Source organism: Mustela erminea, chromosome 17 (genome assembly GCF_009829155.1).
Source record: "Mustela erminea isolate mMusErm1 chromosome 17, mMusErm1.Pri, whole genome shotgun sequence".
Taxonomy (NCBI): Eukaryota; Metazoa; Chordata; class Mammalia; order Carnivora; family Mustelidae; genus Mustela; species Mustela erminea.
The window spans coordinates 1579406-1602901 of record NC_045630.1 but is presented as its reverse complement, the minus strand read 5'-3'; the positions used below and the strand labels follow the sequence as shown (position 1 = coordinate 1602901).

At 42.0% G+C, this 23496-nt stretch overlaps 2 protein-coding genes and 1 long non-coding RNA gene across 10 annotated transcripts in view; 2 read left to right on the top strand and 1 right to left on the bottom strand.

Annotated features, from left to right (window-relative positions):
• Positions 1 to 1437: 1437 nt before the first annotated feature.
• Positions 1438 to 22507, bottom strand: BLZF1 (basic leucine zipper nuclear factor 1). Of its 7 annotated transcripts, none has more exons than XM_032318632.1 (8): positions 22481 to 22507; positions 21191 to 21263; positions 13847 to 14286; positions 12086 to 12285; positions 9954 to 10082; positions 7078 to 7297; positions 4587 to 4762; positions 1438 to 2739 (listed from the first exon to the last, which is right to left on the bottom strand). In XM_032318632.1, the coding sequence occupies exons 2-8, from the start codon at positions 21219 to 21221 to the stop codon at positions 2601 to 2603; spliced, it is 1335 nt and encodes a 444-aa protein (XP_032174523.1). In that variant the 5' UTR covers positions 21222 to 21263; positions 22481 to 22507; the 3' UTR covers positions 1438 to 2600. The 7 variants fall into 7 exon arrangements, with proteins under 7 accessions (XP_032174523.1, XP_032174522.1, XP_032174521.1 ...); XM_032318631.1 differs by lacking the exon at positions 22481 to 22507 and adding an exon at positions 22374 to 22463; XM_032318630.1 differs by lacking the exon at positions 22481 to 22507 and adding an exon at positions 22334 to 22448.
• Positions 17416 to 21194, top strand: LOC116576437. The gene is made up of 3 exons (XR_004280157.1): positions 17416 to 17723; positions 19584 to 19726; positions 21003 to 21194. It is a non-coding gene; the product is annotated as an uncharacterized LOC116576437 (long non-coding RNA).
• Positions 22473 to 23496, top strand: part of NME7 (NME/NM23 family member 7) — a 265751-nt gene continuing 264727 nt past the window's right edge. For both annotated transcript variants that reach the window (XM_032318639.1, XM_032318637.1), the window contains exon 1: positions 22473 to 22712. Coding sequence is in view for 1 of the 2 variants with exons in the window: in XM_032318637.1 (XP_032174528.1) it covers positions 22710 to 22712 (3 nt within the window). In the remaining variant the exon portion in view is untranslated. The remainder of the gene's footprint in view (positions 22713 to 23496) is intronic.

The window sequence follows — 23496 nt, the reverse complement described above, 5'->3', positions numbered from 1 at the left end:
CATCACCCCTTTCCATCTGCAGAAGTATCCTCATCCCAATGGGAAGTCTGTATCCATTAAGAACTCTCTATTCTGGAGATGCGTGGGTGGCTCAGTCAGTTAAGCGTCTGCCGTCAGCTCAGGTCATGATCCCAGGGTCCTGGAATTGAGTCCCACATCAAGCTACTTGCTCAGCAGAGACCCTGCTTCTCCCTCTGCCTACTGCTCCCCACTGCTTGTGCTGACAAACAAAAACAAAAACAAAAAAAACCCAAACTTTCCATTCAGCCTTCTCTTGACTCCTATAACCACTGTTCTTTGTCACTATGAATTTGTTTATTTCATGTACTTACTTCTTTGCCCTTTTCTTTCCAACTTATTTCATTTAGTGTAATGTACTGAAGGTTCATTTATGCTGTAGCATAATCAGACTTTCAGCCCTTTTTAAGGCTGATACTCCATTGTATGTGGATACATTTTGTTTATCCATTCATTCATCAAAGGATGCCTTGTTACTTCCACCTTTTGACTATGAATAATGTTGCTGTGAGCACTGGTATAAAAATATCTTTTTGGGTCCTTGCTTTCAATTTTATTGGGTATCTACGTAGAAGTGGAATTGCTGAATCATATGGTAATCGTATGTTTAATTTTTTAAGATTTTATTTATTTATGACAGAGAGATGAGAGAGAGAGGAACACAAGCACAGGGGAGCTGGAGAGGGAGAAGCAGGCTCGGCGGGGAGCCCCATGTGGGACTTGATCCAGGATGCTGGGATCATGACCTGAGCTGAAGGCAGATGCCCAATGACTGTGCCACTGGGGTGCCCTGTATGTTTAATTTTTTGAGGAACTCCAACACTGTCTCTAACAGTGGTTGAACCATTTTACATTCCTACCAAGAATGCACAAGGGTTCCAATTCTATATCCTTATTAACATTCATTTTCCTTCCTTGATCACAACCATTGTAATGGGCATGAAGTGATATCAGTTTGCATTTCCTTAAGGATTAGTGATGTGGAGAGTATTTTGATATGCTTATTGGTATTTTGTGTATCTTTTCTTAGAGAAATTTCTTTCCATATTTTCACATTTTTTAATAAGGTTGGTTGATTTTTGGTTGCCGAGTTATAGATCCTTTATTCTATACTAGACCCTTATAAACCATATAATTTGCAAATATTCTCTCCCATTCTATAGGTTGCCTTTTCATTCTGTGGATAGTTTCCTTTGATGTACAAATGTTTTAATTTGGATGAAGATCAGTTTATCTATGTTTTATTTTGTTGACTGTGCTTCTGGTGCCATATCCAAGAAATCATTGCCAAGTCCGAGGCCATGAAGCTTTTCCTCTATATTTTCTTCTAAGGTTTATACTAAGTAAACCTAAAGGAAGGCTGATGAATCAATTATAGTGTAAGTTAGACAAAGACTTGAAAAGCACATTAAATCAATATTCAAAATAAAGAATGTAGAGAAATTTATTGCCATTTCAAAGTATAACTCAGACGAATCAGACAAAAAAAATCATTAAGTTGACATTAAAATGTTATTTCACCAGATTTATCTTTAGAAGATTTCTCTCTTGATAGGCGATTCTGTACCTAATATAGGGTAATTTGGTATAAACATACTGTGGATATTTTTACAGGCTTATAAAAGGGTGTTTTATGATGGTCCATCATAAATAAACAATAATATATATTAATATAAATTAATGATGGATTGCATTTTGAGTTTGTATAATGTTCTAGAAAGATCCTACTTTCTCCATTATATATCAAATTGGATAGTCCTATTGTGTTGCATTTGTCAAAATGAGCTCAGTAAAATCTATTATGTCAAGTCGCATCCATTCAAACTATGGAATTCCCCACACAAAACCAACACAAGAATATGTTTTGCTCAAACACTTGCTAATGTTAGGCTATAAAATACTTCTAATTTTCCTAACATATAGCATTTAATTTTAAAATATTAGTCCCTTCACCCATAGTATTTCCATAAGCAGCTTTTGTAGTCCAAAATAAATCCCCAAAATGGGAATGGACACGCTCTCCACCCATCCCCCTGCCAGTGGGGGCCAGAAATTCTCCTGTCAAGGGCCAGATAGGAGATTTTAAGTTTTGCAGCCACACAAGCCCTGCTGCCTCTGTTCAGTTCTGCTGTGGTGCCCAAAAAACCCAAGCCCGGCAACCATAGACAACAGTAGACGAATGGGTGTAGCTGCATATGAGCAACCCTGCATTAGAGTTAACAATGAAATCTCATCTTAAACACATGGCAAGATGTAACTTAGGGCCTAAAATAAAGATAGGATCTTCTTTCAGGATCCTTTAGGAAAAGCATCATGGATGTCAGGCAAGTATCACCTACTTTAAATATATCTACACAGTTTCACTCTTTTCTTACCCTGAGGTATTTATTAAGAAAGGGTAATCAGTGGTCCAGTACATGAAACATCGCTGGGCATATACAGTACTGAGATAGAAAGTGACATTCTACCACTGTAAGACGCCAGCTCCCAAATAATAATGACTCTTGGGTAAGAAGCAAGTGCTGTCTTGTTATGTTAAAGGACAATAAGTTCTCCCTGGCAGTGATTGCAGCAATTGAAAGTTATATTTTCATATCTAGTATAGGGATGAAATCGTCCAATATTTTTCTTTGTAGCAAGTAAGGCAGTTGGTGAAGACTCAGAAAAAGGATTATCAGGTGAGCTTTCCGTACAGGTAACTGGATCCAAAATGCGTAGAACCTAAGGAAAATAAGAAGTAATGTCAGATGTATGCTGTAGGGACTCTAAAACCTTTGGTTTTATTGATATAGAACTACCTCTAAAGCCCCATTTCATTTATATGTAACTACCACAAAAAATAACATCTGAGTGATGAATGTGATTGGTTAGAGCACTCAGAGCTTTTCCAGAAAGCTCTAAATTTAACAATGATGTCTAATTATCACCTAGGTTACCTATTTTCCAAAAATGATGAAATTAATGTACTTTATGGATATTGGTGGAAAAAGTATGAAAACAAAAAGTATGGTTATATCCATTCTACCTTAAGTGATGTCAATATTTTTTTTTTTTTTAAGATTTTACTTATTTGTCAGATAGAGTGAGCACAGGCAGACAGAGTGGCAGGCAGAGGCAGAGGAGAACCGACTCCCTGCTGAGCAAGGAGCCCGATGTGGGACTCATTTGCAGGTCGCTGGGATCATGACCTGAGCCGAGAGCAGCTGCTTAACCAACCGAGCCGCCCAGGCGTCCCCAAGTGATGTCAATTTTTAATCCTTAACCAAAAAGCACCCACTGTCTCTCCTCTATGACCTTTCATTCAACTGTCTAGAATCAGGATTCTGCATTCTTCTAATGAAATGCTATTTCAAAGTTTTTAATCATTTACTTGTAAAAACAATAGCTTTTCATTTTTCTATTTCTAATGTATATGCCACCTTTTATGCTAACAATCATGTTCCTGTTTCTTGGACTTCATGGACACCATGCTCTCCTAATTCTGCTCTGACTTGTTCTGCTGTTTCCTTTACTGAGACCCACAAAAGGAGGATTTGGGTTGAAATCCTGGGTTGCGTTGAGAAAAACTCTCCAATTAAGGGCAAAGATAACATGCTTGCTCAAAGCTCCTGTATCTCAGGTTTATATTCTCCCAGCGACCCTCCCATGAGGTGGATGGGTTATGGGGCAAATGAGGTAGGCACTACAGTTGGAAAGGAACTGTGAAAAGCAGCGGTGAAAAGAACTTTCTCTTTTTTTAAAGGAAGCCTATGCCGTATGTCAGGAGCTTCCAAATATGGCTAGATATGGCTGTTTCTCTTACTCTCATGTTGTCCAGCAGTGTTTTTTCTAAGTTACTACCATGCCTACAGAGCTATTGTTAATTTAAGAACGTCCTGGCAGCATTCTATTTTAGGACCTCTATTTTTCAAATATATTGCTGGTTTTTTCCATTGAATTTTTGAGGTCTACTTTTGTAAAATGTGGTTGGGTGCTAAGATGATGGGTCAAACAGAAGGGTCAGAGAAGAGAAAAGCCAGGAGGGTGTGCTGCTATGCAAGCCGAGAGAAGGGAGTGTTCAAGAAAGGTGGGGTAGTCAGTTACACCGTAGGCTACTGGCAGCACTGAGGAGGCGAGGACACGGTTTCCCAACGAGGAGAACAGAGTGTGGAGACAACAAGCGTAGTTCTGGGTCCCAGTTCTGGGTCCCGATTCATTATGTACACAGCAGAGCACCTACTATCTGTAAAGAATTACTGTGCCAGACCTTGAGGAAACACAAGATACAGTCCTCACCCTTAAGGGGCTTACAGTCGGGGGAGAGCGGGAGAATCCAGTAATTACTGTGACACGGTGAAGAGCTACAACAGAGACATGCACACAACACAGTGGAAGCCTCGGGAAGGACCATCTAAGCTTGCCAGTGAGATGCGGGCAGGGCTGCTGCTTAAAGGCAGGGAGGTGCTAGGAGGGCGGTCGGGCAGAAGTAGGAACAGAGGCTTGAGATACAATGGCATGTGTGTGCAGTGAAAAGTGGTTAATGCTGCTGAGGTTTGAAGAGCAGGGCATGGGGACACTTGGCTCATCGCCTTGACAAGAGGGGATGCAATAATGATTTGTGAAAAGCTTTCCATACAGTGTGAAAGAATGGAAAGTCCAGAATGAGGGAGGACGGGCTGTCTGAAAAGGAGAACCAACGCAAGTGGATTTTTCCTTTCTTTTTTTTGGACTGGCATTTTAAAAATAACTGGCAGTAGAGGATGGTCTGGAGGCAGGTAAAACGCAAGGGGTCAGTACTGTCAGTACTGGTGAGGAGGCTAGGCAACAATTAAGGCCGGAGGGCAGGTGTGTGAACTTGGAAGAGAGACTAATTTAGAAGGATCCAACAGGATTTGTAAAACCAACAAAATTATGGGGATGAAGAAAATAAAAATGGTATCTACCATTTACTGAGAAATTACTAATATACTGGAATCCGCTATGAGCTTTACACACGTTATTATGAAGTCCTCAAAACATCTATACAGTGGTATAGTTTACCACGATAGGGAGTAGAGGAAGAGAAGTGGGTTCTTGTTCTTCTTTCTCAGGGGAGGGGAAATAACAGATATAAAAGCGAGGAGGGAAGAGGCTGTCCTATTTTCAGCTATCGGAGATGTGTCTATGGAGATGTCTTGCTGGGTGTGTGTCTCTTTTTTATTTTTATTTTTTTAAAGATTTTATTTATTTATTTGACAGAGAGAAATCACAAGTAGATGGAGAGGCAGGCAGAGAGAGAGAGAGAGGGAAGCAGGCTCTCTGCTCAGCAGAGATGCGGGACTCGATCCCAGGACCCTGAGATCATGACCCGAGCTGAAGGCAGTGGCTTAACCCACTGAGCCACCCAGGAGCCCCCTGGGTGTGTCTCTTAAACCCAGAAACAAATGTATCTGTTGAAGAAGTCCCAAGCATGAAACCATGGGACTAGGACAGTCCCTAGAGAATCTAGGAAGTCTGTTACGAGAGAAAAGGCTCAAGAGTGGGCCCAAAAGGAGGATGCCTTGCCCCTGCCAAATTCTGAAAAAGAATGGTCAGAGAAGGGGAGGAGCTGGCTGTGTACCATGCTGCAGAAACTCAGCGAGTCTGGAAAGCATGGCGAGCAAATTCCTATGGAACAGCAACACACAGAGGAGGAAAAAAGTTGAAGAAGAAATCTGAGGGGGCATATGAGAAGACCAAGAAAGTAGAAGGTCACAGAAGTCAAGGGGATATCAAGGCAGGAGTGCTGGTACACAGAAGATGGTGACAAAGTATTTGAACATTCATGAGCTTTATTCATGAGAACAGTGGAGCTGGAAGCTACCGGGTAAGTGACAGCAGGACTTGCGGAACGGCTGGCGTGGGAGTACACACAAGTGTGCACAGTTTGTCCAAGGTTCTCACCTATAAAGATGATAAGACCTTATCAGAGAACTTATGATAATGGAAGATTTTTCTTTTTTAGATGAAGACACTTGGGTGTGTTATAAACCAAAGACAAAAGAGCCGACAGACAGAAGGGATGATCTGGAGAGGCCTGCTGAGCCTGGAGGGGAGCTGTGCTTTGGAGAGGGACATCTCTTCCAGTGACAGAAATGTATTTAAGACCGGCTGCCTTAAAGGTAGGCTTCTAGTTATCAAGTGGGACCTTTAAGAAATTTCCTGCCTCTGCCTTCTTTTTCTGTGAACTAGGAACCAAAGTCATCCGCTGAATGTGAGGTCATAGCTTGACAAGTGCAGAAACAAAAAAGGCAGGCAGCTGAACTACGGACTGGAGTTCTCAGGGTACCCGAAAGAAGGTGGATAAGGGAAAAAAGACACCCAAGAATGAAATCCAGGCAAGCTATGGCAGGAAAAAAAGCCAGGAGAGTGAGTGAAGAGATGAAGAAAAAAATGCAGGGATCAAGGGAATGAAAATTATGTGATCACAGGGGTAATCAGAATAAAGAATCGGCTGGAAAAAAGGTTGAGATACAGATCATGGAGAGAGGTGCTGAGCTGATTTTAAAAGTGGAACAGTTCTGGTTAAAGACAAGGCCTAAGATAGGAGATAGGACCGGGAAACCACAGTATCTGACGGCTCACAGGCATGAACCCTGAATTCACCCAGGACTCTAGGTATCAGGGATGCACTATGTGATGCTGCAGTTATGGGCACATTCATATCTAAATATGGTTATTAACAAATAATTTCTGATGTCAGAAGTAATCTATTATCTACTCATGATTGCTGAATTAAAAATTCTACCCTACTTTTCGTATCACAATGAACTCAAGTACAAGAGTCTCAATGATTCAGTAGCTAAAAGACAGGCCCTTCCAAAACAACTATATTTGCTCCTTAAGGACAGAGTAAAAATGTTTCAGGAACTGAAGCCCAGAGGAAGAAACAATTTTCTTCAAAATCATAAGCTCATTAGCATGAGAATCAGGTTTAGATCCAATCGAGTTTAGATCCCATAATTCCTAACTCCTAATGCCCAGCACTTTGCAATTTAACATACTTTTCAGTAAGAGGACAGTGTTAGAAGTTCCACAGTCCACCAAAGAGAAATATTTTACCGTTTCAGCCATTTTTTCTGCTGGGGTGCTGCAGAATTCAACCGTTGATGGTATCTTTTTTTGACTGTTAGTGCCAACATTTCCCAGAAGATGAGCATTTACTGCTTTTGCCAACTTGTGATTTGTTAATGCTAGCTCTGCGGTGGTGTAAGGCTGTGTACTAGGGTAGTAAGTTTGCTCTCTTCCCCACTGCAAGGACACCAGGAGCTCCTCCAATAATCTGCACAGAACACACAGGAACACTGAATATTAATAAGAGGATAAAACATGAAAATCAAGAATACTCAATAACTCAATAAATGAGAAACCTAAAGTTCTTCTGAAATCACATAGTACTGTCTCCTTTATCTTTTTCTCAGAGGTCAGTAAACTGGGAATTCTGGTAAAATAAGACTATAGGAAGCATTTATATATTTATCAGGTAATTATCTGGAAGTCATTCAGCAAACATACTTCCGAACTGCCCCAGTTTTTTCGTTGTCATATTTTAGTACAGGTAAAATATGTTAGTACACTCACCTAGCAGTGCTAGGACTATTGACTGGACTTGTGTTTGTCACTTGTTTTTTCATGAGTTACATTAATGGATTTCCACTTGATAAACCAACTTACAAATTGTAGGATAAAATGTACTTGGCCGTGATATGTAAGAATATATATATATATATTCTTTTTATATATTATTAGGACTTTTGCATCTATGTTCATTGGAAATGCTGGTCTGTAGCTTTCTTCTAATATCTCTGTCTGGTGGTGGTATCAAGATAATGCTGCCACATAAAGTCGGTTGGAAATTATTCCCTTCTCCTGTTTTCTAGAAGTTTGTGTAAATTTGGCTTTATTTCTTCCGTAGTTGTTTGCTTCAGTAAATCCATTTATGCCTGGAGTTTTCTTTACTGGAAGGTTTTTAACTAAAAATTCAATCACTTGAATTGATTAGGGCTATTCAGGCTATTTACCTTGAGTACCCTGTGGTAGTTTAGTGTCTTCTAAGGACTCTGTACAGAGTTGTTCATAATATCCCCTTATCATCTTTTTATGTCTATAGAATCTAGGTAATATACCCCCTTCCTTATTCCTGATACTGGTAATGTGGTTTTTAATTTTTTTTTCCCTGATCATACTGCTTAGAGGTTTCTTAAATTTATCTCTTCAAAGAACTAGCACTTGGCTTTCTATTTATTTCTGCTTCCATTATTATTATCTTCTTTTGTCTGCTTAATTTGCTCTTTGCACTTCTTAAAGAGGAAGCTTATATTACCAACAGAACCTTTCTTCTTTTCTACAATGAGCATTTAAAGCTATAAATTTCCCTCTAAACACACCTTTAGTTGCCTCCCATGAAATCTGATATTTTGATAAACAGTTTACTCTTGACCAACATGGGTTTGAACTATGTGGGTTCACTTAAAGGCCAATTTTTTTGATAGATTCAGTATAGTACTGCAGAAGGATTTTCTCTTATGATTTTATTTTACTATATTTTTTCTCTTCCTCATGATTTTAGTAACAATTAACTTTCTCTAGCTTACTTTATTCCAAGAATGCAGTATACAATAGGCAGAACATATAAAATATGTGTTAATCACTATTTATATTATCGGTAAGACTTGTGGTCAAGAGTAGCTATAAGTAGGTACATTTTTGGGGGAGTCAAAAGATATACAAGGATTTTCAGCTGCATGGGGGGTCAGCCTCCCCAACCCTTGTGTTGTTCAAAGGTCGTCTGTATTATGTTTTCATTCTTATAATTTCCCATGATTTCTCCTACTTACTGATTCGATTTATAATAATTATAGTCCTTGACTTGTGATGGTTTGATGAATGATTTTTTGACTAGTGATGGTGTGAAAGTGATTAACATTTAATAAAAATTGTACTTTGAATTTTCACCTATTTCTTGTCTAGCAATATGAATACCCATTTTTCTCCTGTTGCTGGGGAGTGTACTGAGCTACACAGTAACGAGGGCAAACAACCAGTACAAGAGTTTTGTACCCACACAGTTGTTGTGTTGCACACTTTCAGCGCTCTGGTCAATTACGGAGATGCCCAACACTCTGACAGACTGGGCTTTGTATTAGATGGTTTTGCCCAAGTTCAGGCTATCATACGGAGCATGCTGAAAGTAGGCTAGGCTAAGCCATGATGTTCAGTGGGTTAGGTGTACTGAATTAATTTTTGACTTACGACAATTTTCAACTTACAATGAGTTTATTGGGTCGCAACCCCATTATAAGTTGCGGAAGATCTATGTTCAGAAGTACAAAGCACTTTTAAGGAAGACCATCAATTTTGATAGCTCCAGAGCACATAAAAGTAAACTCTAATACTGCAGAATAGTCCTTAAAAAGATCTCCTTCCAAAGGAAAGATAGGTGTACTTTATGGCTTCTACCAAAAATTATACAAAGCTGCTATAACTATAACCAAAAACTACTTTTAAACCCAGAGATTTTTCCTATTATACCTATAATTAATTCTCTCTCAATTAAGAATGTAAGAAACATGTAGCCTTATCTTTTTAGTCTTCTTCCCTCCCTGGGCATCTATTTTAAAATGCTATTTGAAAAATATGCTCGGGGCGCCTGGGTGGCTCAGTGGGTTGAGCCGCTGCCTTCGGCTCAGGTCATGATCTCAGTCAGGGTCCTGGGATTGAGGCCTGCATCGGGCTCTCTGCTCAGCAGGGAGACTGCTTCCTCCTCTCTCTCTGCCTGCCTCTCCTGCTTGTGATCTCTCTCTGTCGAATAAATAAATAAAATCTTTAAAAAAAAATATGCTCAATAAAAGTTATTAAATGTAGAAACACTGAAGAACTATAATAATAATAAAAGTTGCAAGAGTAAGAAGAGTTCGGAATGTAAACAAATGCTATACTTCTGGGTAGCTATCATTTCCTGACGAAACTGCTCCCGCTCACTCAGGAGATCTTGAATAGCACTCTGGGCATCGCGATTTTGCCGCTGCAAACCTGCTCTGGAATTGGTTAACTCATCTGCCATCACCCTGGAAAAGATGGAAATATCACATATAAATTCTCTGATGATAACACACTGTAAAGAAGTTACTATACTACCTTAATTTTCAAAAGCTTACGTAGAAGACTGAACACAGTCAAGTTACTTCTCTGTTTTTAAATCCTCACTAAAAGGTATTTAAAATATTTATGAACTTAGAACATATTGAAGGGATTTTAAAAATATTGTTTACAAAATGACAAAGGTAAAGTTATTTAACTTTCCTATAGAGGGACTTCTAGAATGTATCTGAATCTTACTCTAGATGGATCAAATATTGAAAAACTGATATTAATTAAATGTTTTTAAATACAGGAAATTTTAGAGGAAGCAAAAAAGAGTTGCTTTCTTATCACTCAGTTACCTTCTGGTCCTTAGAAAAATATTAAATAATACAGAAAGTCTTATGTAAAAGGGAAAGTAAGTCTCTCCTCCTGTCCCGCATCCCCACCCTTCTTTTATCAGTCACAAAATACCAATAAAGTTTCTTATGTATTTCTCCAGAAATAAAATTTATGGATACATCAACATAAACGTGTATGTTAAAAATAAGTATACCCATTTTATTTACAAAAATGGGATTATTTAATACAAAATTTTCTATGCCTTGTTTTTTCATCTGATAATCGTGTTTTTTTATATTAGCACATACAGAGTTATCTCTTTTTTCAAAAAACAACAGCTTCATGTTTTCTTCTGATTGGATGTTCCAAAATTTACTTTACAAGTTCTCTATTAACAGAACTGATGCAAAGTTTTAAAGTATGCTTATTCAGCTGAAAATCTTAAAACTAAAATTAAAGTCTCAGACCACAGTGATTACTGACCAAAGATTAAATTGGTTAAAATTTTGTTAAAGCTGAGTTTAAGTTTTATTGCCCTTAGAATGTTACTATCAGCATTGACAAGGATGTTAAGAAAGCTACATTTGCAATAATGTGTATGACACATGCACGATTTGCCTCTTAATGTGTTCAGTGAGCACGAACTTTCATTCTAAGTCAATAAACAGTACATTCCTTTCTCCACATCCATCCTATACAAGCATTAGAAAACACAGACTTTAAGAGAGCAGTCAATTACTGGAAAGTATCACAGACATTAAAATATGAAGAAATACTTTCCTATAAATTTATTCATCGCAATCATGATTCTTAAAGTTCAGCCTGGAAACATTTGGCGTTATGTAAGAAATCTCTAGAACTTAAATCCACAGTTACTAAACTATGCGCAAAGCATGTTACTAAACTATGCGTGAAGCATGTGGCTAAGTGCTGAAAATACAAAGATGGATAACACCCAGACTCTGTTCTCCAGTCAGAGCTGGAAGGAAGGGGATAAACAGACCCCAAATCACAATATATACAGTTGCCCAATGACCAGTGTACCCACAGGCCTAGGGAAGGGCAATGGGGCTTTTACCTCTGTTGGGGAGAGTAGCCTCATCTATTACACCATACAAATAATTTTATTTTCCATTTGTGCATGTACAGAAAAAGGTTGGGAAGCTCTCATGTATAGTTAATACAATTAAAAGAGCTATGAGAACAGAGCATGGAAGAGAAACAATGTTTGAGTTTTCCAGATAGAAACGGGGGAAATAGTTTTTTGCGGGAGGTTTTATTTATTTTATTTATAAGAGGTCTGAGTTTAATTTTCTTAAACATTGTAGTAGTAGTGATTTCTACTACAGAGGAGTAACCCAGAATTCTGGAATGAGGGAGAATCTGATGATATCACTTTTTCATTTAGACTCTGTGACAGTCCATACACACTTATAAATACATGAAATACTTTGACAATCAGAGTCCCAAATTCTCACACTACCATTTACTTATTTGGGTTATGGTAAAAAAAAATCTGATGGAGAAAAAAATCGTAAGTGTTAGAGAGAAAAAAAAATAATTCATTAATAAAGAAACAAGAATCAGAAAAAAAAAATCTGATAGAGAAAAAGCTAGGAAATGAAGTATTATTTAAAACAAGAAATACCTGCTTGCAAGGAATTTACTCCGCCATACGTCACACTGTATTGACATACGTTCCAGCTGTTCAGAAAGCTGAGCTGTGTTTTGACCTAGGGCTTCATTTTCTAAAATAAGCTGATTTTTCTCACGGGCTAGACGTTCAAAATGGTACTGAAGATCATCTCCAACGGAAGCCACTAGCAACTTCTTTAACTCTCGATTGACCTAGGGAAAATATGACCGTTACAACCAGCTTGAAGTAATGTCAGTGACTTTAATGTGGCAAAATGAAAAAAGAGAAACCGTGCTTCATGTATATGGACCTCCATTACTTAAAGTGTGCATCAAAAAGCAATATTACGTATTTAATTTCATAATGTATATAAGCCATCTGTCTCTGTCTGCATATTTATATCTTATAGTCCATGGGATTATAAACTGAGCCTCTTCTGGGAAGAGTACCAACCATTATCACCAAAGTTACAACCTGCTTCCAGTCAACACCTGAAGGCAAGAAATTAGAAAACCAAACCAATAAATTTTGCCAAAGAATATGACGGAGACTGTTTTAGTGTTTTTGAAATCTATTTCGGTATTTAAAAATTAATTTCTTTGTGCCACAGGATTTTTTTTTTTTTTTGAGAGAGAGAGAAATAGAGTATGAGCAGGGAGGGGCAGAGGGAGAAGGAAAGTGAGAATCTTAAGCAGCCTCCACAGCCTCCACAGCCTCCACAACCATGGTGGAGCCTGATGTGGCTGGTGTTCGATGTCACAGCCCTGAGACCATGACCTGAGCCGAAATCAAGAGTCCAATGCTTAACCGACTGAGCCACCCACACACCCCTGTGCCACAGGTGTTCAAGAATTTAAGCAAGGGAAGCAATTTAGGCTATTTTTAAGCATGTTTTTTTACTTTATCTAAAATGTGAAAAATTAAAACATAAATGTCTAATAATAGGTATTGATACATGGTGCAGCAATAGAAGAACACTGTTGGTATTAAAGATGGTACTGTAATAGAATATTCTGTGACACAGGAAAATACTAAAAAGGGCAAAAATGAACTCAATATGTATAATTATGCATTTACAGCTAGACGGTACAATGATAGGCGGTACTATTCTCATTTTCTGTATTTTCTAAAATAATCACAAATAAATATATACTATTTTTATATTTAGAAGTTAGTTACTTAAAAAATATTAAAGACCTATTTGGATAAGAACTACTAACTATAGTGTCACTTATAAAGATAACATCTAGCAAAAAGATGGAGGGTCTAAGAGAGAAACGAAGGGTGAGGAGTGAGGCAATGTTTACCAACATGTAAAGCCGGAAGAAACCCAGCCAAGCACTACAGATCCTTTTCCATTTACACTGAAGATACCAACGCTTACCCAACCCTTCCTTTATCCCAACTATGATGTCTGCATAAGCAAACATACTTGGAGCTTATGGATCCTTAAAAGAGGAATTGTTAACTAGACAACATCAAAGTCTAACTTGGTCTGGAATTTTATAACTATGACTTCCTTTACACCTCAGAGGTGGTCTTGTCCGAAGCACCACGCACATCCATCTTCAACTTTAGAGGACAAGTTCCCGACATATACTAGTCCTACTAGCGGGGCTGAGGGAGAAAGAGAAATTTAAGAGGAAACTTTTTAGAGAAATGACAAGCCAAAACAGAGGTCATTCCAAGAGGAAATACAGTTTTCTGTATTCTACAGGTCTACAGAAGGCCCAGGTGTAAAGAGCAGTGACGATTAGAACTACTTGTTCTTACCTCTGTCTGTACTCTGAGCTGGTTTGAAAGACCCTCTTTGTCCTGCAGTAACCTCCTTTCAGAGTTCTTGAGCTTCTCCAGTAGATTCTTAACCTCCGATAGTTCCTTTCTGGGTTCCACAGTTCCCTCTGACTGACCAAGGAGCTCTCCCCTATGATGTCCCCGAGACTTCACCTTTGCATTCTTGCTGGGGAGGTCATGGGTTATAGCAGCTTTGGGAACTAATATTCTTATGGCTTCAACTTCCACTGCTTTTTCAGTGAGAATCTTCCCGAGCTGAAGGACTCCTGGGCTCTCGCCTGGAACTGCTTTCTTCCGTGGATTCTGAAGGATGTGATGCCTTACAGGCGGGACTCCAGAGGTCACTTCAACAGACTTAGGTGTTTCCTCAGTTTCCATGCCATCTCCTGCTCCTCGGACTGGGGCTGGAGTAAGGGTGACTATGAAAGGGAAAGCAAAACACTAGTTACCTGCTAAGAAGAAATGCCAAGGAAAATGCTAAGACATACTTTACATTCAGAATTACTGGAACTAAAAAGAATACAAGAAATTCAGAGCAAAAGTTAAGTTTCAAAACAGGTGTCAATAAAAGATGGAAAAAGGCTCAAACGTCCTTAGGTAAATGGTTTCGCTCTTGACTTCTACTTCATAGTATGATCCTGGGTAAACAGCCGAACCTCCACGGATCTCTACTTCACATTCTGGGAAGCAGGGACAGTACCAGCTGTGCTCCACAGCTGTGGCAGGAGAAGATGCAGGAAGATCAAGCACTTGGGACACTGGAGTATGGGTTCCTAAGGGAAGCCTTTCTCTAACCTTTCCAGGTTTGGCTGGGTTCCCTGTTCACATGTACCTGCAGCAGAGATTCTGCATTTCTCCTTTTTTCTATCAAAATCGTAAATTGACTTTTTTCACCCCAGTGCAACTAGTTATGCAATGTCTGTGCCTTCCTCTAAAACCTAACTCTCATGAGGGAAGGGATAAGTAATGTGCCTTGCACCCAGCACTGTTTGGCTGACAGACAGTAAATGAATGAAAACAAGGGGAGGGGCACAGGACGAGCCTATACATCAATGGTTGTGACGACAGTCTGCGTGGTCGCAGACTGCAAGCGTGCAGCGTGGTGCCTAATGTTGACCAGACACTGTCTGAGGTAGTGGGGATGTCTATGCTCAAGAAATTACTATCTAAATTAGGACATAGGATGTACATATAAAAAGGTGACATGTATTACAGGTAATAGAAAGTAAGAGTGCAATATGTGGTACAAAATTTCTACCAGATTTTTATTTCTACAGAAATGTTAACTAAGAAAAATCATGGACCAATCTTTAGTGAATTCATTACTATTATGTTTTTGTATTTATACCTTCTAAGGCAAAGACAGGAAATAGAATTCCTAGTTGAAAAGAAAAAAAAGCCAAAGTAGTCTCAATTATGCTTAGATATCAGTACTATGTTCTAATCAATTAAATATTAATTTTTAATTACTAATTAAATATTAATCATGTTTCACTGTAACCCATGAAGTTAGGAGATCAATTTGGTTAAGAGCAATACTAAGGTCTTATTAAAATTAACCTTTCTTAAGAATTTCTGAAGTATAAAGCCATACTAAAAAAAAGAGACCACATAAAATATAAACATTCTATCAAGCAGAGACTGTTGTCACCTTGATTCCGGAATTCTTGTCCTAGAAATGGAATGCTCCGGCAATAACCATAGGAAATGGTAAGCTTGCCCAGGATGATTTTTTTTTTTATTACCTACAAAGGTCTTTTCTAGCAAGAGAAATACCTAATAAGAAAACCTTCCTTAGTTTTCTATTTTTTAATGAGCTTACTTTTTTTCTTTCTCACAAACTTTGTCATACTGATGCAGAAACTACAGAGCAGAACAGATTATTTTCACACACACACAGGTACCCTCTTGTTCTGAACATTGCATTATTAAAAAATACTAAGAAGAAAAAATTGTATCTGCTCATTACTCTAAAATAACTTCTCACTACTCCAAGTTTCTTCATTATTTTTATATGTTTATAATCATAATTAACTTTAGAAGCTCAATCTATTTTTCCATTTTGCTGCATTCTTCCTCTTTTTCATCTTATGACATTATTTCTTCATGTTAATATAACATTATTTACTTATTACTCTGTTGTTGGGGATATTTATGTTTTTTTCCAATTTTTCATAAAATAATGCTTTAGTGAATACTTCTGCCTACAGATTTTTCTCAACTTCTGGATTATTTCTTTTGAATAAATTCTCAAGAATGGAATTAATGTGCCAGGTGAAGACCGGTATTGTTAAACTGCCTCATGAAACAACTCTAGCAATGTATCAGCAGATCTATGCCTTACACTCTTATTTAATTTTATTTTTTGGTATGCTCAACCCCGGTGACCTAATACAATAATCAAGACGTTAGTGCCAGAACGTGTAGTGTTTGGAGTGGTGTGCGGGCCAGGAAGCACTTAGCAGATGTCGACCTGCGCTGCTGCTGCTGTTCTTTAAAAACCCGAATTAACTCTGCATCTTCATGAAAGGGAGAAAGCTGAAGTTATTTCATCAAGTATAATTCTTTCATTTTCTTATGCTCAAGTCTTACGAAAGTGCATCACTAGACTTTAGAACTATTTTTTCATTTAACAGATTTTTTGGGGGAATTTTTCCTACTTATATAGCAGTGTACGGGGAATCTCGAGTTAGGTCAGAGAAGAGGTGCAAAGACATGTGGTGTATACCGTGTTCTATTTAACAAAACATCTTCCATTGGAATAAAGTATTTTGTCATTTCCATACTGAATGTTCACTTGGGACTTAGAACTAACTCCACCTTCAAAAAGATGAACAAAGGAGCGACTTCAGAAAGGGAAACCGAGTCTGGTATTTCAGGTCATGCTGCAGCACCTTAGCACTTCGGAGATCTGCCACCGAACGGTTTCAGGAATGAAGGCCTGCTCCCATGTTCTTGAAATCTGCTTTTTAAAAAATTCTAACTCTATCTAAAGCAAATTTAATTCTGTCACTAAGACATTCTGTCATTTACAAAGTGATGCTGAATCATGAATTAACTACAGATTAATTAAAAAAACAACAAAAAGACAAACTGGAGCCAGACCACTCAGGTCCACTGAAGCCAAAGAAGTAGCAGGTGTGACGCCCTGTGGTGACTAAACAGGATTTTTAGGCAAATCACAACATTGCTGAGTCGGAATTTTGGGTAGTGGAGATTCAAGAATAAATCAAGTAGACACTGCAAAATTTAAAAGGCAAAGGAACATTGACAGGTATTGGAAAGAAACCTCTTCCCAAAGAAAATACATCATAAAATGCCAGTGAAGCGATTCTATCAACTTGGTTCAGCCTCAGTTTACTCCTGACTTTTTACATCAACCACTGTTACTTACTCAAGCACTTACAGACACGACAGCTGCATGACATACGCCATGGCAGCTGTCGCAACTCAACTCGGGAGTAACTGCGCTTCTGGCTAATGCACGCAGGCCAGGAGGGGAGTGGGAGTCCCGGCTTTCCATCTTCTCACTGGGTAACCGGTCATCATTCTGTTTCCCTTATGACACACGCAGAAACCTTTATTACATACAGACTAAGCACAGTCCGGGACACACTCGGAGCAGACGGTCTCTCAGGGGAAGGCGATGATCGGTGGTACCAGCTCCACAATTAGAGGAGTGGTGTGAGTAGAGCAACACGTCAGCTCCCATTCCCCACTCTTCGAAGGGAACCAACAGAACAATTCTGCGATTACATCAACAGCACTGCTACTTGTGATCAGTTATCAAAAAACGACATGTGTCTCAGGTTTATGGCTCATTCTTCTGCCTTCCCCGAAGATTACTGAAATGCAGGTAAAGAACAAATGATACTCTGTAACAGGAGTGGGCAAACTTTCTCCATAAAGGGTCAGAGAAATATTTTAGGCTCTGCCGACCATGAGGCAAAACTGAGGGTAAGAGACAGGTACTTATACAAAGAAGAAAAAAAATCATTTTCAAAGATGAAACTCAAATAAGAAACTGAGTAAGTCTTTTTTGTTGTTTTTTTGTAATATAGGTCTAATAATGAGAAGCACAGAATTCTTTTTTGTTTGGGATAACCCTTTGCTTAAGTGGGATTCAATGCTTCCCATCACCAAACTGATCTGTAAGTATTCTCTGGAGGCTGAGGGCCATGACTAGACAACCCTTGCTCTAGAATACTGAGGCATTTTGGGGCACCTGGGTGGCTCAATGGGTTAAAGCCTCTGCTTTCGGCTCAGGTCATGATCTCAGGGTCCTGAGATTGAGCGCCGCATCGGGCTCTCTGCTCAGCAGGGAGCCTGCTTCCTCCTCTCTCTCTGCCTGCTTCTCTGCCTACCTGTAATCTCTGTCTGTCAAATAAATAAAGTCTTAAAAAAAAAAAAAGAATAGGATTTTATAGTCTGTCATTAAAGAAATATTTCTCCTTTTTTTTATAAAACTGCAAATCTAAGAAGATAGACACTCCAAGTCCACTGAAAGGTGCAGTAGAAAGAACACTAGACTGGGTCAAAATCCCGTAGGTCCTGTTTGCCACACACTGTGTGACGCTGGACAGATCGCTTCCCCTTACTCTCCTCTCATCCCTCGGTGCTTTCAGAACAAGGCAAGTATCAGAGTGTTTCAATATAACCTGTTTTTCTCACAGACTGGACTGTTGGGAGCGGCACAGGACAGGGTCTGCCTCCCAATCTCTGTATTACTAGCTTAATGAAATGGTGCTTGGAACAGAAGAGTAAGTGCTTTCTGAAGTTCATCAATGTTCATATGCTACTGAGATATCATTTTAACATCTACTAACTCATTTAAAAACTGCTCACCCTGTTTTCCCTCTACACCAGAGCATTAATTCCTAACTCAGTTATAGTCTGATAAACTTTTCAGAATATACACAGATTCAGCTAGCAAACAGTGAAACAGTTTAGGGACTGTCACTCAGTAATCTTCAATCAATCAATTAATCAATCTATCTATATATGTGTGTGTGTATAAAGATTTTATTTATTTAGTTGAGATAGAACGTGGGGGAGAGGGAGAAGCAGGCTCCCCACTGAGCAAGGAGGTCAATGAGGGATCAATCCCAGGACCCTGGGATCATGACCTGAGCTTAGGGCAGACGCTTAACTGACCGAGCCACCCAGTGGCGAAAACAATATTCTTTTAAAGGTCAGCATTTAGTAAGATTTAGTTACTACTTAGTAAGGTTTAGTTACTATTAAATTAGAAATCATGTTAAAGACAATGGACTTAAGAGTTAGGCCCACGTTCACTGACACGGAATCTAAACATTCCTTCTGTCACAGGCTCCACGAGTAAAGAGTTCCCCGGTCAAGCGAGCGGGGACGGGGCTGAGCACTCCCCTGCTCTGCCGCTTCACAGTGTGCATTAGTGTGCTAGAGGCTCTGGGAGTCCCATGATGTACTCCCTCCTTTAGTCCAGAATTTCCCATATTTATCTGCCCAGGGATTCCTTCTTCACCTAATACCTGTTATTCCACAGAAAAAGTGTTAAAGTTAGGCTATCTCATTTGATTCTAAATATTTAAATGTCTCAGCTATTCCTACTTGGTTTACTTTCACTAAACTGTCAACTTTAATATCTGTAATTTTAATCTAGCTCTCAAGAACTTTTAGGATTCAAACCCTCATTTTTGAATTTTTCTCTTTATTACATGTTTCCCATTCAATGAAGTCCTAGCAGCAACTGCGCACCCCTCTCATGGTGACAGTTTTGCTCAATGTCCACTGAGAAGTAGTTCTGTTGCTATAAACCAATGTTGCTTTTCTTGTGAGGCAGTTATAGGAAGCGCAAGCAAATGACAGATGTCAACCATGGTAAGTGCACCTGGTGTTAGGCCATGCAGTCCATGGAGCTTTTGTTCACTAACAACGGCTAACAAACAAAAAGAGGATGAACAGCTGAATTACCATCTCAATGTAAAATTAAGATCAAATGAAATAAGGTATGTGAAAGTGCTTTATAACTCTAATCCTCATTACAAACGGGTAATAACAAAGACAATTACTTTCACAGAGGCCTTGCAATAACTAACTTTCAATCACTAATGACAATATTGTATTTAGGTTTTGTTTTTTGCCAAGCATCATGCTAGTGACTTTCACTTTAGTAACCATTTAATTGCTCTACTTTTTCATTAACCCCCAATTTATTACTTTCATTACGCTTTTTGGTTTGCTTATTTGAATACTATAAAAGCTTTCTGGTGACCCTGAAATGCTGTTCACACAGCTGAATAAATTCAATTAAATATTTATTGGCAGGATCTTTTCTTCTTTGCTTCCTAAACAGATTTAAATATACCCCTCCTTTTAACAAGATTTTATTTATTTATTTGAGAAAGAGAGAGGTAAATCAAACATGGGGAGAAGGGCAGAGGGAGAAACAGACTCCCCACTGAGCAGGGAGCTGATGCAGCGTTGGGAGTAGGGTGGGCCCCTAATCCCGTATGACTGATGTCCTTATAAAAAAGGAAGAATTTGTACAGAGACAAACACTGGGAGAAGACCAGTAAAGATAAAGGCAGAGATCAGGGCGATGCATGTACAAGGTAAGGAATACCAAAAACTGGGGAGCCTGGGTGGCTCAGCTGGTTAACGTCTGTGTTCTGCTCAGGTCCTGATCCCAGAGACCGGGCACTGGGCTTCGTGCTCAGCGGGGAGTCTGCTTCTCCCTCTCTCTCTGCTCATTTTCCTCTGCTCAGCATCCCAGCCCCCATGCTCACATGCTCACTCAAATAAACAAATAAAATCTTAAAAAAAAAAAAAAAAAAAAAAAAAAAGGAATACCAAAAATGCCAGCAAACCACCAGAAACTAGGAGAGAGGCCTGGAATAGATCCTTCCCTAGTGCTTTCAGAGGGAACACGGCCCTGCCAGCATCTTGATATCACTTGTTTAAGTTAGTTTGTGGTGGTTTGTTACCAGGGGCCAAGCAAAACCACCCCACACCATAAAGTCTTTTGTACCTCCTCGCTTGTCCATCTACTTAAATCTTTAAAAATACTGTTTACTGAAATCTTAATCTTCTAGCGGAGAGAAAATATAGCTGCAAGGCTGTGGTTTTACGCTAAATGTTTAACAGTGTTCAACAGGAGAAAGAGCACTAACCCCGGGGGTCTAGGAGGACCGTGGTGTAAACACCGCATTACACAACAGCAGAGGAAACCTGGAACAGGTGGTTCCCAGGGGCTCTAGGAGAGTTACTTGGCTCAAATCGCCTTCATCCTATGGTCCTAAACTGCATGTTTTAAGTACAATTATCGTCAAAAGAACAACTTACCTTTGGCTTCTAAACTTTCAAGAGTCGTCATTTTTTAATCAATGAAAATGCACCTCAAACTTCTACAAAAAGCCTAAAAATGAATAAAATGGCAGAATTAACACCATATAAGGACATCGACTAAGTCCCCGTAAGTTAGAGGGGCCAGTGTTCTGCTTGTTTCCGCACTTGGCGCACACGCGTTTCACACGCAATGTCACAGGTGCCACCGCGAACGCTAGCAGGCACGGGTCCCGAATTCCGGCCGAGACCCTGCGGGGACGTCCCTGCAGGGCTTCGTGTCGCTGCTAAGCAAGAGGAACGCAAGTGCTCACCTTCCCCGCGGACAGGAGCGACGCTAGTGTCCGCTCTGACTCGGCCACCGAACCCGAGAGGCGCTCCCGTTTGCGTCTGAACACTCGACACAAGCACTCCGGATTCGCAAGGAATCCGCGTTTCAGGAACGCGCGCGGTCTCCCGGCGCAGACGAGGCGCCCCCGGGGGCCCTGAGAGGGGAGGTCGCGCCGGGGCAGGGACCCCAACGCGCCGAGCTGCGCGTTCGGCCGCAACTGGTTTCGCCGGGAGAGTGACCGATGTGCCTCGGCACAGGGTGTTCGCGGACCGCCCGCCTCCTCGCCCGGGGACAGGCCTCCGGGGGCGCCTGGGCAAGAGCGGGGGGCCCTGGCACGGCGCCCCGGGCGCACCGGCCCTCACCCGCCCCGCGCCCGCACGGCGGGGTCTGTCCTCAGGCCCCAGACCCGGGGAGGGTGCGGAGCGGAGGGTGCGGAGCGGAGGGGACGGAGGGAGGGAGGGACCGCCCGACGGCGCGGCCCGGCCCGTCAGCTCTGCCGACGCCGAAGCTCCGGCCGGTCTCCACAGACACCCCTGCCCTAAATCCGCGGCCTCAGCACCAAACTGCAAGCCGGGCCGCGCGCCTTCCCCACACCCTCCGCCGTCACTCGGCGGCCTCGCGCACCCCTCGCCCCGTTCCTCACTCGTCCGAGCTGAGGGTCGCGAGCTCCGCGCCAGCCTGGCCTCGCCCACTCCCGGTCAGCCCAAGTCGCCCCGCCCCGGCCCCCCGGACTTCCGGTGTTCTCGGCGAACCACCTCCTGTTCCCCGGGGTTCGTTTCCGGAATAGTTTTCCGAAAGAGAAGGGTGAATACGCTCTGTGGGGTCTTAAAACTCGCGCAACCCCGCACGCACGCTGGGAGGCGGCGCTGAGTGGGAGATGCGCGGACGCCGACGGAGGAGAGAGTATTCGGAGCGCCGTTGGCCTGGGCGCTTAACTTCCGGGTCACCTGTCAACCAACCCTCAGTGACGACTCCAGAAAGACCTGCGCGGCGCCGGGGAGGGGGCGGGGCCGGCCCAGTGGGCGGAGCTTCAAGTCATCCCAGCCATTAGGAACGAAGGGGGCGGGGCGGTGGCGGCGTCGCACGTCCGGTAGTGGGCGGGGCTCTGTTGCCAGAGTAACTGGGCGTCCTCGGGAAGGCGGTGTCCGCCCGCGGCCGAGGTCCCTGCCGCCTGCGCTGCCCGAGACGATGGTGAGTTCCAGGCGGGGCCGGAAGGACGGCTTCGGAGCCCCGGTGGCGCCGCGCCCCACGTACTGGGGCGGAGGGACGCTCGGAGGCGCCCCGGTTTCTTCCACGTCCGCTCCAGCTTCTCCCTTGCAGGGGCTGGTTCCGCAGCTTCCTTCCCTCCCGGTGCCGTGCGGCGCCCCGGACGCCACTTCGGTCCTGCGGGGACCCTGGAGCCGGGGAGCGGGAGGTGCGGGGCGACGCCTGGCTCTGATACCCCAGGCGACCATTCCAAGTGTTTGTCTCCTCGTCGCGCTTTTCAAGTTCTCCGCGCCCCTTGCCGGGCCGAATCCGAGACGCCGTGCGGTGCGTGCGCTGTGCGACCCCGGCCCGCGCCTCCCTGCGTCGCGGGGCGGGTGCCCTCGTGCTCGCGGGGCGGGTGCCCTCGCGCTCGTCCGGCGGGTGCCCTCGCGCTCGTCCGGCGGGTGCCCTCGCGCTCGTCCGGCGGGTGCCCTCGCGCTCGCGGGGCGGGTGCCCTCGCGCTCGTCCGGCGGGTGCCCTCGCGCTCGCGGGGCGGGTGCCCTCGCGCTCGTCCGGCGGGTGCCCTGCTCCGCGCCCGCCCCAGGGCCCCGAGGTCGGAGCTGCCCTGGCGTCCGTCCCGTCTAGAGCTGATTACCTTAGCGGCAGGTGCTCCTGAGCTGGAGCGCCCTGACGAGCTCTTGGGAGAGCTTCTGGAACATTCCCCGGCTCCAGCCACACCCCCAGGAATTCTGAATCCGTAGGAATGGGGCGCCGGCAGGCGATGTGCGTC